The 16,735-nt window shown below is 38.0% G+C and overlaps 1 protein-coding gene across 2 annotated transcripts in view; it reads right to left on the bottom strand.

Moving 5' to 3' along the window:
• Positions 1 to 5,203: 5,203 nt before the first annotated feature.
• LOC149028074 (protein TRANSPARENT TESTA 9-like) overlaps positions 5,204 to 16,735 on the bottom strand; it is a 50,897-nt gene continuing 39,365 nt past the window's right edge. Inside the window, exons 17-20 of one of the 2 annotated variants that reach the window (XM_089168356.1) lie at positions 14,925 to 14,980; positions 14,285 to 14,438; positions 14,034 to 14,200; positions 5,204 to 7,020 (exon numbers count right to left, since the gene is read on the bottom strand). In XM_089168356.1, the coding sequence (XP_089024482.1) occupies positions 6,760 to 7,020; positions 14,034 to 14,200; positions 14,285 to 14,438; positions 14,925 to 14,980 (638 nt within the window). In that variant the 3' untranslated portion in view covers positions 5,204 to 6,759. The remainder of the gene's footprint in view (positions 7,021 to 14,033; positions 14,201 to 14,284; positions 14,439 to 14,924; positions 14,981 to 16,735) is intronic. The other variant, XM_089168350.1, reaches the window with a different exon arrangement.

Consider the following 16,735-nt stretch of genomic DNA (forward strand, 5'->3'; position numbering starts at 1 on the left):
ATTGTAGAGTTCTTCTTGGATGTAGTAGTTAGTGTTTGATAAGCTGTGGGACTCCTAACAACTTTGAACTCTTTGAAGCAACCCTAGTCGCATAAGCTTGAGATTGTGGGATATGTATTTAGTTTAATGCAAGTTAGGACGACAACACGTCCAAGCCTTTGAAGTCTAATCCAACCTTGACCCCAAAAAAAATGTATAATCCAACCATCTTGTAGCTCTAGATAGATCCACCTCTATCAAAGCCCAAACGAAGATTGCACCTATCCGGCGACATTTAATTTCCAGTATTAAAAAAAAGCACCAATACCAAAAAAAAAAAAAAAAAAAAAAAAGGCCCAAACGAAGAACTAGGCTAGCACAAGCATTCTAACAATATTACATTGGTTCGCATCCATCAATGTAAGGGTGCAGTACTTGTAGCCAATGAATGCAGAAGTAATATTACCTAAAATATTTTCAAGTTCATGATAACTACAACAAGTCTTGTCCCAACTAAATGGAATCGGCTATATGGATTCTTACCTTTTAATCAGATCTGTACGATGCCATGCTAGATACAAAACCTAACCTATGTATATTATTTTTCATTATTTTTCTTAAGATTATCTTAGGTCTACCTCTAGCTCTTCTAATTCCTTCAGTTTGGATTATATCACTTTTTCGAACAAGGGTATTTACATGCCTCCATTGAATGTGGTCATGCACCTCAAATGACTTTTTCGTAGCTTATCATTTATGAGAGCTACTACCTGACCAACTTTAATATGATCATTCATTATCTTATCCTTCTTGGTTTTGCCACTCATTCATCTTAACATCATCATTTCTACCACACTGAGTTTAGTTACATAATTCTTTTTAATAGTCCAACACTCTGCACCATACATCATAGATGGTCGAATGACAGTCATATGAAATTTTCTTTTAAGCTTTAAAAGAATACGTTGATCACATAAGACCCTAGATGCACCTATCTACTCCATCCACCCTATTTTAATTTTATGGAAAACACTATCATCACCCTTTTTATTTATGATTGAATCAAGATACTTAAAACATTCACTCTTGAGCAATTTCCTAATCATCAAATTTCACCACCTCATTGTCTATCCAATCATATGACTAAGTTCATGATAACAAAACTTCAAAAATTCATAAATTGCACTCTTCAAATACATAAAATTTCCCTTCTTATGATGAATTCTATTTTTAGGATGAATAATACACACTGGAATTTACCTGTTGATTATTCCTATTACATTCTATTTGAAATTCACTATTGCATACACAGACCTTTTTACTTTAAACTAAAGCGAAAGATACATCTCCATCAAGGCTCCTAATGCAAGCAACAACTAACCATGTAACATCTTTGAATAAAAACTTGCATCATTTGTGTTTAAGAATATTTCAATAGTATGATCTATGTGTTTTTAAATATAAAATATAGTATTATTAGTATTTAAAAGCCTCTGTTTTAAAGTGTCAGAACAATCTGCTGCTGTCTTTACACAAACCATATTTTTACAATCAAATTTTGACAAACCTATATATAATAATCTTCTTCTTCTTTTTCTGGCCAGCCTATCTATGATCAAAACCTAAGAAAACTCAATTTCACAGAAGTTGTTGCCCTCTGAGTCTTCTCTTCATTTAGTAGTAGAATTTAATCCAAAGATTTATCAATTCCCCAAGGCTTGGGTAGCTATGAAATTTCTTGTGTTTGACTACAAATTTCTTAGAGCTTGCTTATCACTCTCTTAATACAAGTTCTAAAACCCATCTTGAGGGCAGAGTCATATATATGTTATCATATATCTAAAACGATATAACATGTCCAAGAAAATAATACCAAATGAATACAAACCAAAACCCTCCAAGACCCAAACATAAGCTCAAGGCAAGGCACAATTAAACTCCTAATGTGGTCAAGGATCAACTAGGTCATGCACCAAGATATAAGAACAACCTCAGTATATGGTCCATGACCCCTAGTTGTCCCCCATCTATTGCTCTCCTTAATGATTGTTTCAATTCCTGTATGCTAACACCCCCATTTTGTCACACTAGAGTGGCCCTAGACGGTGTCCTTTGGTTCAAGGGCTTCCTCAACACAAATTATAGACAAACCTGTAATTTTCAATAAATGTGTAGTGTTTCTAAATAAACCAAAAAAAAAGAACAAAAAGGAGAGAGAACAATTAGAAGGGGTTCTTCTTCTTAATCTCTCCTTGATGAGCTACAGGTGAATCAGTGGATACGGTCAGCCATGCATGGTCTATATTAGATAACTGGGCAATCTTCCTTAGCCTTCCTTGGCGTGCCTTTGCATAGAAAGAAGAGCTCCACCACAATCTGAACCATATGGGTGGTTTAAGATGAAAACCAATAAACTAAGCAGAAAAATAAAATCTAACACACACTAAACGAGAGATTTCCCCTTCATTCCTCAATCATCTTCGATCCACTTTTACTTGCTTCTCCTATTACCCACCATAATTCTCGAGTCCCCATAAGCCTTATTGTGCATTCCAAATGTTCTCTTTCTCTATGTCCCCATATGAGAAAGTGGTCTTTTGAATACACATATAACAGTAACCAAAGATACTAAAACTAATTCCTGGGTACCAGGACTACCATTGAAGAACAAAAGTTGCACCCACCCAGACAACGATGAGAATGTTTTCTTCCTTGGGAACCCAAGGAGGTCTACCATTTCTTGACATGACCTAGCTAGGCCCTGTCATGGTTGGGAATGTTTCCCACCTTCTCAACTTTGTTTGCATGCATGTGCCATATATTTGTTCTCCATATCTATCCTTTGGCATAAGACCAAGACTACTTTAATTAAGACTTTTGGACCACCATTTCTCATATATGCCTTTGGATAGGTAGAGATGCCATCATAGTTTACAAATAACCTGGGTTTACATCTGACTGGTACTGAAAATCTCTAGTTACCATCTAAAATTTGTAATATTTAACTTAAAATTAAATATTTTCAGGTGATTTTTAACATGTTAAGGGAGAAAAACCAGATTGAACGGGCAAACATATGGTTACCAGACAAAGCTCCATTTAGTTGAGTTGCAGGGGAAGGACCTAATGTGCACCTTGTCTACAAGGGAGTCTCACTAAGTCTCAGTCAAAAAGCTATTGTCTCATCGGTCTTAAAAGACATAAAGGAGACAGAATATATAAGGGGGTAAAGCGCAGTGGAAGAATGCTGCAAAAGAAGCAGTATTTGAATGAAGAAAGGAAGGAAGAAGGAAAGCAGTATTACAGTTACAAATGAAGAAACCCAGATGCATGGCCCCATTCTCTCTCAGGCTCTGAATTGGCTTCAACGGTTTCATCCCAAGAGGGGGGAAAAAAAAAAAAAAAAAAAAAAAAAAAAAAAAAAAGAAAAAAAGGGAGTGACAGTATAAACTGAGAGGGGAGTTGGGAGTAGGGGACCCTGAAATGTGTGTTAAAGTGAAAATTATAGGGTTTCTTTTCCCGTCTTTCACTATCAAACTTTGCATAGATCCAAATGAAAATAAACTATCATCTCCTTCTTTCTCTTAAAGTAAAGCACTCTCACACCAAAAGAAGCATTTAAAAGTAAAATATGGCATTATCTGCTAAAAAGTGTTGTTCATTTAATGCTTTAGAGCTTCACATAATCAGATACAAAGAGGAAGATGAAGAGAGAGAAAGCGAGTTGTCCAACCTTTAAAGAAAGAAAAAGTCTCTAACTTTGATAGGACAGCCTTGTTAATGTAAAGTCGAAGGAATTACGTACCTGACACTTCTTTCTCCAAAAGCTTCCATTATCATATTAGTGTGACTTCAATGCTGTGCATTTTATGTGCACATGTGAAGCCGACGGTCGAGATCAAAATCTCGACCGAAATTTTGATCTCAACTGTCCATTTCTATATGTATAAAGCAAAATGGATGGTCAAGATTGAACGTTGGCTTCACAGTGCTGCGCAGCTCTGAAGTGAAGCTCTTATTCTATGGACATTAATTTGGACAATTTCACCTCCATAGAGTATCTATGAGTGTCCAACTTATTTCATGTTGATGGCTTATGTGACCGTCACCATGTTCGAATATATAGAGATTATCTAGCTTGATCATTTGTCAAATTTTATATTTAAATTAAATCAGAATTTTATAATTATCATCACACCGCACTATCATGTAATTTTTGGCAGGCTATTTTTGAAAACCTAACGTCATCACTTGACTGACTTCATAGAACTAAAACATTATATGCAAACAAAGGACCTCTGATTTAGTATGGGTTACAAATAGTTAGGGAACCATACATATCCTATGAATAGGCATGTCGAAGTCCTTAATTTATTTTTATGTGATATTTATAGAGTGAAGAAAAAAGTTTGTTTCATCATTTTTTCAACCAAAGGCAATGAGAATATATGGTTACTATTTTCAATCTATTAGAGTAGTGTGTGTTACTCTAACTTATAGTTTTCCACCAATAAAGGTGACACCAACTTCATGATTTTGATAAAGAGACCAAAGGACATTATACAATGAATTTTTATTAAGAGAGAGTTGATCATAAAGAAACCTTTGCTTGTATAAACAAACTTGCTATTGATGTCTAATCGTTAATCAGACATTCCTCTGGTCTAATTTTCAATGAAATTGATTCCAGCTTCGATTTTTCTTGTGTCCCAAAAAGTAAAGCCTCTACATGTGGAAGTCCTGCTAATTTGACTACAAATAGATTCTCAGTTGAAGAGAGAGAGTTTACACGCCTTGTAAGGTGGTTGGCTCATGTTTCAGTACGATGCCCAGGCTCAGCTCACTTAAGCCCAGGTTGAATAATTTCAAACATTATCAAGTTTATAAAAATCTATCTATGCTTATCCACAAATTAAGCATATCCATTTCTCAGAGAACCAGATGTGCAATAATGTTTCTGCTCAAGAAGGTATAGCTCTCCCCAAGGCCACAACTACAGTATAAAATTATCATTGAATGTTTATATCATATCAAATAAACATAATGAACAGAGTCAACCAATTCAAAACCCACTGTAGCTTATCTCCATCTCGGATTATAACCCAGAAAGGTATTTCAGCTTAAACTCATGGCAACCCAAAAACAGACAACAGAATGGGTTTTTAACTAAAGCTAAGCTATACCATCTAGATAAAGCAAAAGGAAAGAATATAACTATTCCCTCAATATCTTTTTCTTTTGATGGATGCTCTGCCAAAACGTTTCGTACAATCATGATGATTAGGAAACTAATGGAGCAAAGTAGTACATCACTACTTTCGCCAAAAAATATAGTAGTACATCATTTCCAGGTTCTACATAGTTGAGTTTAACAGTATGTTTGGCAGTATTTTGAGACAAGAAAGCATTCCAAGCACACTTTCGAGTTGTATTCCTTGAAGGTTGTTCAGTCGGTAATGACCGACGCTTCATAGTGAAGAGGTCATGGGTACAACACTCCATGTGATATATATAGTAATCCACACCCCCTAATACAAAGTTACCCATTCGAACTGCTGCATGACAGTTCAAAAGTAATCAAAACAAGTGCACTGCCATGTCCCAGTAAACTTCATCTCTCTTTTTTCCCTCCTCTTTGTGTGATGATGTAAAACTGAATGAGAAAATAACAGATAGTATTGTCCATAGAGATGCCTAACTTACGCAAAGATCAAACAATTAAATTGTAAACAATAGCAATAATATGTCTGTTCAACTTTGTGATACAATATGAAGCAAAAGAATTATAAGTAGGGAGTGGAAAATCCCTGAAATTTGACTTCACCATCACTAATAAGGATCACGTCAATTCAATTTAAGTAGATGGCTACGAAGAAAATAATGCCTCTAAGCAGAAATCCTTATTATCATCGAAGTATATCAATGCTACCTCATCTTCAAGTGCCTCGATTGTCAGTAGCAAAGTCGAGATATCAGTAACTAACTTTGGTATTTATAACTTATCTTCAACAGCTTCATCTGGTGATCGTAGACCACCTTTTTCTTTCTTCTGCTTTATTGATTCCTTCTGAATGCATCCATCTGCGTAGGACTTTCCCAGCAATTGAGGGAAAAGCTTCTTTTTGTGAGTAAGAGGGCTGCATGAAACCAGTGACTCAACTAGAGAACAAAGGAAGAGCCTCAGGAAGATTTTCAAACGAGATAATCACTAATATCATGGGTCAGACATTAAGTCTATTTAGAACTTATGTGAGTAAACGGTTGGTTGAGGATATTCTTCTGAAAAAATAGAATGCAGATATACATTGGGTCCCTGGAATATGATGTGGCAGTCCCACCAGCAGATGTTTGTTTTTGACTTCCAGCTGCCTATTGGCTTCTTGCATATTCAATTCTCAAATACATATGCTGAGAGCTAATAGGGAAGAAGAAAAGAGAGGTACTAACCCTGGGTCTTAAACCTATTTCGGTTGGTAGTCAACGTACACGGTTAGACCATATTCAGGGCAACAGCCATCTAGATTGTGGTGCACTGTATCATAACAACCATGTCTTTCATACAAACTTCCCTGTATCATAAAAAGCCATATCTTTTTGTACAAAATTCCTTCCTCACATTTGATGTAAAAGCCTTTACATGAAAATACAATTAATTAGAACCTGTGGCTTAAATGATTAGCAAGCTACGAATCTAGGCATCGTGTTGCATGTGCAAGAAAATGTTACTAAGCCAGAAAAGCAAGAAGTTTGATGGGGGGAAACTTCAGTTCTCATCATCTCTCAAGCTCCCAAAGAATTGTTCTCTAATACTGGAATAACCACACTTTCAACTGAGGATTTTTGCTTGCAAATTTCTTCTAGTAACAATGATTGAGCAGCCTCACATGACTTGACATCTGAAAAACCAAGAGTCCATCTTCCATCCACTGCATGGCCAGAACCATTTGAGGGATGCCTGCTAGCTTTACTGGCCTTCATTTCTAGATCAAACTCTCTTATTCTCAGATGCAACCATGTTGAATGGTTCTCATCTAGTTGCGGCTGTAAAAAAGGGTAAATATAAACAAGATGGTAGTAACTGTGGAGTCTTAAGATGCTACTAACTACTGTGCAGATAACATGTTTATCAACAAATCCATTGCTTCTCATGCTACAATTGCATGAATAGGCAGTGATGGAGCAAAAAATCCATTAGAAATGAAAATAAATTCAAGATTGGAAAAAATATAAGAGCAAACGATCCAGCAACAACAAACTAAAAATTCAGGTTTCAGACAAAATAGATGCTGTAGTATAATAATTTAAAAGAGAAAAAGATTCCACCATTATAAATGAAAAAAAAGAGCTAAAATCAAGAACAAATTGATTGCATGCTTTTCCTAGAATACCAATAAAATGGAAAAGTTCCAACATTAAGTTGCAATTGACACTTTCTGGATGGTTGTTTGGCTGTGGCCTCCCCTTCCATATCCAGAAATCTCCTGGTGCCCCTGCTACTATTCTCCCATGATTCCCCCCCCCCCCCCCCCCCCACCCCCCAAAAAAAAAAAAGAAAAAGAAAAGAACTCCAGTCCTGCCACCCTTAGTCGCAAACCCTGGAACTTCCTATTCTCCTCCTCCCATGATGGCCTTCTCCTGCCTGTTACCCCTCCTTTGATGATTCCTCTAGTTGCTCTTTTACCCTTGAACTGTCAGCCCCTGAAATATCCAAATGGAAATGCTGCCTTGTAGACCACTTCTTTGGCACAAAACCCCTCTCAATGTTGTTAAACGTTCTTTGACAAACAATGGAGAAACTAATGGTTCAATGGATATTTACCTTCTCAACAATGGTCTTCATCTCCAAAACCTCCTATGAAGAAGCTAAATCCCAATCTCTTGATGTTGCCCTTGGAAAGTGGGTTCCAAGCCCGTCTCTTTCTCCACCAATGAGATCAATACCTGCAGTTCCATAAGGTCAACCGCAGCTCCATTCCCTTATGGGTTCCCTCCCGGGTCTCCCAATCCATTTCTTGAGTGCAGCTTGTCTAAGTATCATTGGTTTAGTCATTGGATTCCTCCCATAAATTGGATCTCCGTCCTATGGCCTTTCCCTCGAACGAAGGAAAACTGAAAACAAGGATTTCGGTCGGTGACGAAGAAGGAAAACTGAAAACAAGGGTTTCAGCTGGCAATTCAGCAAGCAAGATCTGTGTGAGTTAGTCATTTCGCTCACAAAAACAAGGCAGTACTTGAAGGCTTCCGTCTCATGGGGTTCAACCAGTGTTTCTGGAGGCAAAGAGACAATGGCAGTCCTCCACATCTATGTCCTCTCTCCCTCTTTGTTTCTCCTTCTCCTCTCTCCCTGCTTTTCCGCCTCCCGGACTCAGCTTCTCCTTTGAATCTTTTCTGCTCTTTCTTTTGATTCTTTGGTGTTGTCGGGACGACTAGGACGCTGTGCCCTACTGCCTCTGCCTATGATCTCTCCACCACCTCCTCCTCTAGCTCTCTGATTCTCCTCTTCTTTCTCTCCTCTCTCTGCTTCTCCTCCTCTTGATCTCACCTTCTCTCTGTTTGTCCGCCCTTGCTCTCATCTTCTTCCTGCTTCTCATCTCCTTCTCTACTCTCTCCACTCTGTCCGAAAAACGAAAAGAAGGGTTGAAGGCCATTTCAGGGTTTGGTCTTTGGTCGTTGAGGGTTTCTATCTTTGATGGTCTCTCTAGTGTCAAGAGGAAAGCAACGAGGGCAGCTTCCGTTGCTGATCTCTCCAATTCTGTTTCATCCCCAGATATGGTTTCATCCCCTCCCTCTGTCTCTCCTTCTCTCTCCCTCTTCCCTTTATGTTTCTAGTTTCAGGTTCTACTTCGCGGGTTCTTGTCCTTGATGGCATATCTAGCGTCGGGGAAAGCCATGAGGGCCATCATTGTTCTCTTCGAAATCGGGTTTGATCTCAAATCCAGTTTCTTCTTTCTTCCTTTGTTTCTCCTTCTCTTGCCCTCTGCCCTTTCTGTTTCAAGGTTTTGTTCCAATTCATCAAGGGTTCCTGCCTTTGATGGTCCCTCTGACTTGGGAGGAAACCCACGAGGGCCATCGTTGTTGAACTCTCCGAATTTATTTTGAACTATGATATGTTCCCTTTGTCCTTTGTCTCAATCTTGTGACGCTTCCATCCTTGGTGGCTGATAAGTTGATTTCATGCATATGTATTTTAGATGATTAATTAACTATATTTCCATGTATTTACCCAATTGTTTTATCAATCCCAAAGAGAAAAGAATATTCCCCCCTCCCTTTTTTCTATATTTTTGGTGTTTTTTTTTCTTCCCAAAAACTTAAATTTTTTTTTTTATACAAATTCCCACAAAAAAAAACTTTTTTTTTTTTTTTTTTAAAAAAAAAAAAAAAATCCCCTTAGCCATCTTTGAATTCCCACTCATCATCAATATATATTGAATATTGTTTCCTTTTGTTTGTGTTTTCTCCTCCTCCCCCCTCTCTTTTTTTTACCCCCCCACCAACCCACCCCTTTTCCCCCCCTAATGACCAGGGTTATGTGTTTAGTTCATTGCGGACGTTCCAGTTGTTGCATCCATAGAAAAAAATTCGAGGGAAACTCAAGTTTTGACCAGGTGAAAATGGAAAACCTAGGTGGGAAAGTGAGAAATTTCGAAGAAACTTAGGACTTTTTTGTGCAAGTTTTGACAGATTTTAAGGAGTATTTTAGGGTGGGACTTTGCATTTAAGCTAATTAGAGTATAAAGAACACATTGGTTGTATTTTGCTAAAAAAAATCAATGTGGATATGTCATTCAATGTACATAACATCAATGTAGAGTTGTCCGAAAAGTACACTATAAACTTAACTAATTAAGCACATAACATTTCAATATATAATTTCTAACTTTAAAATAGTTGACAATAAAAGGAAAGTACAGCTTAATGCCAAGAGGAGTGCCAAGAGTGGATCCATCTGTGAGCTGAGTAGTACTATGCGTGTAACATCCTCTCCTCCAACCAACAAACAAAGACATCCCATGATAATTTATGCCTATAATTGTCAAGGTAATCGACAACTGTAACTTTATGAGTCTAGTCATCAACATGTTTAAGATAACCAGTCTGAGGGAATATGCAATTTGGATAGGGAAGTCCTGATGGAGGAGGTATTTGACGTCGTATTTGGGGAAACATGAAATCAACAAAAAAATTAAAAATTTGGGAAAGCTACAAAATTTACATGAAAAAGTCCTAGGTTTCCACGAAATTTCCCAGGTTTCCCACGAATATTTGGATTTTTTTTTCTCATGAACCAGCTGGTCCAGATGGGTTTGAACCAAATTTCAACAGGTTTCAAGGTTTCAACAAGTTTCGACGAAATTTTGAAGTTTCAATCGAGATTGAGGACTTTTTTGGGTCCTCGTGAGTTTCGTTTCGACTTTTCAAAAATGCGAAATTTCGCATGTTTCAACCAAAATTTGTACCATGGTTGCATCTAAGGCTTTTCGTCTCTCCAATCGATCAGGAGACTGCATCAGTCTTGTTGGGTTTGCTGCCCTTTTGGTTCACTTTGTTGGTTTTTTTTTTTTGGGTTTGATTGTAAGGCTTTAGGCTACTTGTGCTTGTGTGACTAGTTTGCTTTTATTGTTGCTAAGGTAGCTGCTTGGCTTATTGCCTCTTGGTTGATTGTTAGTTGAGCCCTCAGTCTCACTTTCCCTAGGCTTAGTCCCTTGTGCTCTTGTATTTCCTTTTATTCTCTTTGGTAATGAATTTATTTATTCATCCAAAACAAAGAAAATGGATTGGTTAGCTTTTGCTAGAATATGTATCAAGTATCTGCCATAGTTGTTAAGGTGTCGCCTAATCGTCACCTCGGCATCCAGGTGCCTTCGGAGCGCCTCAAATCAGCGTCGCCTTATTTTTAGGCATATAACTTTTTTTCTTTTTTAAATCACATAAAAGATGCCAAATTGAAGGCATATATTGAATTACTTATTAGATTCCGATTGTAAAGTATCTATTGTTTGAACCTATATGCATATTTATAATGACGCTACATGGGATCAAAATAAAAAAATAAAAACAAACAAAATCGAAAGAGAATAAGTTCTTGACTCGAGTCTCACAGTCTCACTCACTCTCACTCTAATCCTAATCTCTTTTCCTCTCTTCTTCTCTTCGATTCCCGCGACGACACTCCGGCAAGCAGTGGCCAGCAACATGCGATTTCTTCTCTTGGTTTCTTCCCGCGACTTTTTATTTAGGACCTACTATGTGTGGTTTGTAGTATGTTGGATGACTTGAGGTAGGGTAATATTAAATTTTTTTATTATATAAGCTATGATAGATTTATAATGGATTAGAGTAAATGAGATGTACACTAAAAATTTCACTTAAAATGCCTCAACCGCCTTAAAAGCGCCTTGGAGGGCGCCTCGTCGACTCATCGCCTCAACTAGCCTAAACCGCCATGTGTCGCCTCGTCGCCGTGACAACTATGGTATCTGCAGAGTGCTCCCCTCTGGTGTCCATCAGAATTGTTGATGACGATTAAGTTTCCAGCAATCAGGACACTATGAATAGTTTACCCACATAGTGTCTCTCACGCAAAATCTTTGGTTATCTCACCAAAACTGCTCCCAGCTCAGCCAATGCCACCAAAACTCCTTCGGAAGCCTCAAGGATGAACCATTCTCTAATTGTGGCCAGCCCTTCAACTTCAAACTCCTTAGCCCCTGCAGCCCACCAACATGTCAATCCCAGACACTGCAATATTGAATAGCGGTATTGTCTACTCATGTTAATTTATAAGCCCTTAAAGTTGGGGTAACGCTGGTACATGGGATAAGTAGTTAATTTTAATATTTAAGTCAGTGATTGAGTTAGATTAGGCTACAAAATAATTAGACAGAATTCTGTTCTGATTTAATTTACCTCTTCTGAGTCTTTTAGAATGATTAGGATTTCTTGTCTGATTCAAATTAGGAATTTTAGAAGGACTATATATATGTAATGCCCACCCCCCCCCACCCCCACAATCAATCGGAGATGATTTGACTAATGAATATGATTTTTTATAAGAGTTTTGGTGTTGTTTGGTAGTGCATTCAGAATTGCTATTTTCTTCCTTCTCTTTTCTTTTCCAAGAGTTCCTTCTATCGTTCAAGTAGTAGTTCAAGAACATCTTCAATAATAGTAAATTCAATTATTCCCAAACCTTCTTCTGATGATCTTCTAATTCCCAAAACCTAGTTCCCCTTCTTCTTCTTCCTATTCTTCTAATTCCCCACTCATGAAAGCCTGCCATAGCAGGCCTATCCCAGGGCTGCATCACCAGGTTGGTAAAGTGGCCAAAGGAATTGGCAGGGGCTGAGAAGGCATGGAGCAGGGGGCCAACATGATTGGCACAAAAAGAAGCCCTAAAGCAGGACAAAAAGGGCCAGAGGGGTGGCAGTAGCAGTGGCATCAATGGTAGATAGTATGAAGAGGTTAGTGATTTAGTGGTCAGCAATGGTTAGCATGGTATGACATGCATGAACACATGTTCAGTCAACTATGCTGCACCAAGAAGCCAAAACCTTGGCAGCTGCAGATACTAAAAATCCCTAAAGGGTCTGAGCTCTAATCCCAAGTTGAGAAAGAAGAGAAAAAAAAGAATGACTTGTCAATGAGACAGATGCCTTGCTTTTATATAACATGAAAATAATACAAGTATTTAAAACAGAAACAATATGAAATGATTGTCTGTTGTGGTAACTGAGTGTGCAAACATTTCATAAAATGACTGCACTAAGAAGCCAAAATCACAGCAGCTGTAGATACTAAAAATTCTTAGAGGGTCTGAGCTCTAATCCCAAGTTGAGAAAGGAGAAAAAGAGAATGAATTTGGCTATCAATGAGACTGAGGCATTGCTTTTATTTTAACATGAAAACATTACAAATATTTAGAATATGTATTAAAAAAAAACATAATGAAATGATTGTCAGTTGTGGTAATAATGGTGGGAGATCTCGTGAGATATCTCGTTTTTTCAGCTTGGCGAGACAAGATGGAGGGCGAGAGCAGCGAGTTGGGATATCTCGCTCAAGATCTCGCCATATCTACCATATCTCATCATATCTCGCCATATCTCGCCCTGGATCTCGCTGGAACTCTCAATTTTCACCTTTCTTTGTGGATTTTGGCTGAATTTTCACTTGCAACTACTCTTAGCACATCTACAACAAGGAAGATCAATCATTCTTTACTTGTCTTATGAATTTATGATTTAGTGACTTATATAGAACTTCTAATGGTTGTATAATTATTTTATTCTTGAAAATTGAGATTTTGATACTCATATGGATGGAATTTTGATAACATTTAAGTTAGTTGATGCATTTGATATACTTGCATTTCATTTATATGCCTTGAAGGTTCTATATTACATGTTGTATAACATTGCATTCCCTAATCCTACTACATTTCGGTTTCACACTATGGATAGACTTAGAAATCATACATAGGGTTGTTTCTAACAAATCCAAGGCCACCAATGTGTTTAAAATGCCTTAAATAAGCTAAATACCAAGTTTCAACCCAATTGAGACCCTAAAACCCACCGAGATGGGCTACCGAGTTGACACCAAAAAGTTGTATATCTCGATCGAGATCTCACCGAGATGGTCGAGATCTCTCTTTTTCAAGGTGGCGAGATCTCTCGAGAGAGCGAGATCTTCTACCATGTTGGTAATTATGATTGCACTCTTTGCACACACACAAAAGAAAAAAGCAAAAAAAAACAGAAATGATTGCACACTCATAATTACCATGAATTGACATACGCATTATTAATTTATTATGTATGTGATGAACCTAGAGACTATAATGTATCTAGTAACATTACACCCTTGTTACTAAAAGAAAACTATAGCAGTGAGGGAAGCAATCTGGGCTATTCTTCAACAAGGTAGTACGCAGGATGAAAATTTTCCTAACAAGAAAATCTGTCACCTAAATGATTCCAGTATATACAGTATATGCACATTTAATGTGAAATTCAATAATCCTAGATAAGAATATGTAGTAACAAACTTACAGACAGCCCAGCCAATGGCGAAACAGCAATTACATCTCCCAGCTGAGAGGAGAGGGAAGGTTTTTCCACAAGAAGCAGTATGCCAGAGATGCCCTTCACCACTGGAATCAGGTAAATATCCATCACCCGGCTTTTGGAAAATGCAATCTTGCAAGGAATTTTTGGACCTGAAAATCTTAGGCATTTATATCAATATCACCAAGGAGAAACGCACTGATAACCAACCAAACGTGGAAAAAGAAATGTCAAACCTAAGCCAAGCTCTGTCCCAAATGTTGACGATAAAAAATCGTAACTTTTCATTCTTCCTGAATTTCCAAAAGAATTATTTCTGAAGTGTACTAGTGGATTCTCTAGAGAACTTCCCTCGATAAATGCCTTGAGCTGATGATGGAGAACGAAAACCTGAATATTCAATTCCTGTGAGCACTTCTAATTACAAAGTACCTCATAAAGGATAAGATTGTTCATATAGCACACATGCACCAAAGGAGGACAATTTGGTAGGTATCGTTTACAGAAAAACATAGAAAGTAGAAAAGGATGCTAGAAGCATCTGGCTAATATCAATAGAAACAAAACTTAAAACCTATGAAAATGTAAAAGCACATGGACTCATCTATACACCTAAAAGAGAAAAAAGAGCGAGAGAGAGAGAGAGAAAGAAGGGGGGAAAAAAAGAGTGAGAGAGAAACATGCACAATATTTTATTTTCTTCTTGAAGGGGGAAGGATGAGGAGAAGTGGAATAGAAATTAAACTGTTTATGTGCATATATATAATTTGCAAGCCAAGGGAAACAAGCAAGTTTTATGAGGAGATAAAATGAAGAAATGTATATGCAGCAAGATGAAATAGGCATTCTCTACAGAAGTAAAATAATGATGCAAACCTTGACAGCATCGATCATCGTCTCCCAAGCTAGAGAAGAAGACGCATCCCCTGCAACTGGTTAATGTAAATGATTTAGTAATGGTGCAGGTGGTCATTTTGGTAATGATTTAGTAATGTTGAAAATAAATATAACGTATGGATCCATTGGGTCTACAATAGGTATCAAAAAAAATATAATATTGAAGAGTCAAGATGTCCCCAAACTGCCCTTGGGTTTTAGAGGAAGGCATGAAAGTAAAGGGAAAAGCAGAACCACTGATTCAGCACAGGAGAAAATGCATGTGGTTGGACAATTGGCACCCAAGGGGCATTCTGATTAAAAGTTAAAGAGGATATGATATAGGTCACCAAACCCACCCTAAGAGGAGTCCCAAGGCCCAAAAGAAGTCCTAGGCAGCCCACATAAGAAGCACAGTTCGATACCAGGGCTAGTTGGTAATTTCGGCAGTCCTACTTGAGCCCAGCTGCACATATTTATAATTAGTAGTCTGTTTTTAAATTATTATTTGAGTCAGTCTAGGTAGAGATAAGAAGTCCTATTTGCTCTATTTGGATGTTAAATACCATTAGGGGTCATTATTAAAGGCAATCAGTAGACAGCCTATGCTTGTAACAAAACACAGTTTTGAGATAACAATTATTCAGAGTTTATTTCAGCAAGATCAAGGTGTTGAGTAAGCCTCTAGGGTTTCAGATTCAATGAGTTCTCCTTCGGCAGAGCTGTTGGTCTGCGTTCACCCCTTCATCTCCATCCCAGCCCTTCTAGACTTGGTAATTAACCATTCAGATTATTCCATTCATCTTTCCCCAGCTTACACTGCTCTCTTTTTTTATTTTTTTCCTATCCCATTCGGCCCTCTCCCTTTCTTCCCCTAGACCCTAATTTTCATATATCCCAAACTCTCCATCCGAACTCCCCCACCTTGTAGACCCTCAAACCTCCACTCCCATCAGCATTCGATCCCAACCTCAGCCCTCTTCACTCTCTAAAAACCCTAAAACCTTGATGCCCTAAATCCCCAATCCCTAAAACTTAAATCTGAAACTGAGGAAGATAGAATTTCAGATTTTGTTTTCAAAACTCTAGACACATAACCCTAAACCAGACCTTGTACCCCCATCTGAGAAACCTCAAAACCCTAAATAGTCCCTATATCTTTTGGCCAAAGGTCTTTTGAACCCTAATTAATCTGCTAACCATCTCAGGATCTTGGTAGCTGGCAAGGTTGTCAAAGCATCCACCTACGCGACCGCCTTGTGTCCTTATCGCCTAGGCGACCCCTTATCACCTTGCATGGTGTGGCCTTGGTTTTCTTTGCCTTGTGTCACCTTGGTTTTCATTGCCCTCTATCGCCTTGTCACCTTGACAAGTATTGGATGCTGGTCCTCAACCCATTGAGGATACATCAGGATGGGATTCGGTTGGATGCAAGACCCTAGCATATGGAGAAGGGAACAAATTTCTCAATAATGAAGGGTGGAAGGGTTGTACAGGACGCTCCCCAGACTAGCTAGCTGCTTGAAGAGATTTGATCAAGAGGAAAATGATTTAGTGATTTAGAAAGGAAATGCTACAAAACAGTTCACAACAAAGTCAGCTTGGGAATAAGTCAGACAAATTACTCAAGAGGTTGCATGGTGGAAGGTTAGCTTGGTTCACAAATAATATCCCCAGACAATCTTTCACAGCTTGGAGATGTCTTTGAGATATCCTCCCAACCAAGGACAATTTAGTTTGAACTAATGTTCCAGAGCAATGAACCAGCAGCCTATGTTGGACCAGAATGGAAAGCAGAGAACCACAAGTTG

Source organism: Hakea prostrata, chromosome 1 (genome assembly GCF_041222555.1).
Source record: "Hakea prostrata isolate BN-2017 chromosome 1, UWA_Hpros_2, whole genome shotgun sequence".
NCBI lineage: Eukaryota > Viridiplantae > Streptophyta > Magnoliopsida > Proteales > Proteaceae > Hakea > Hakea prostrata.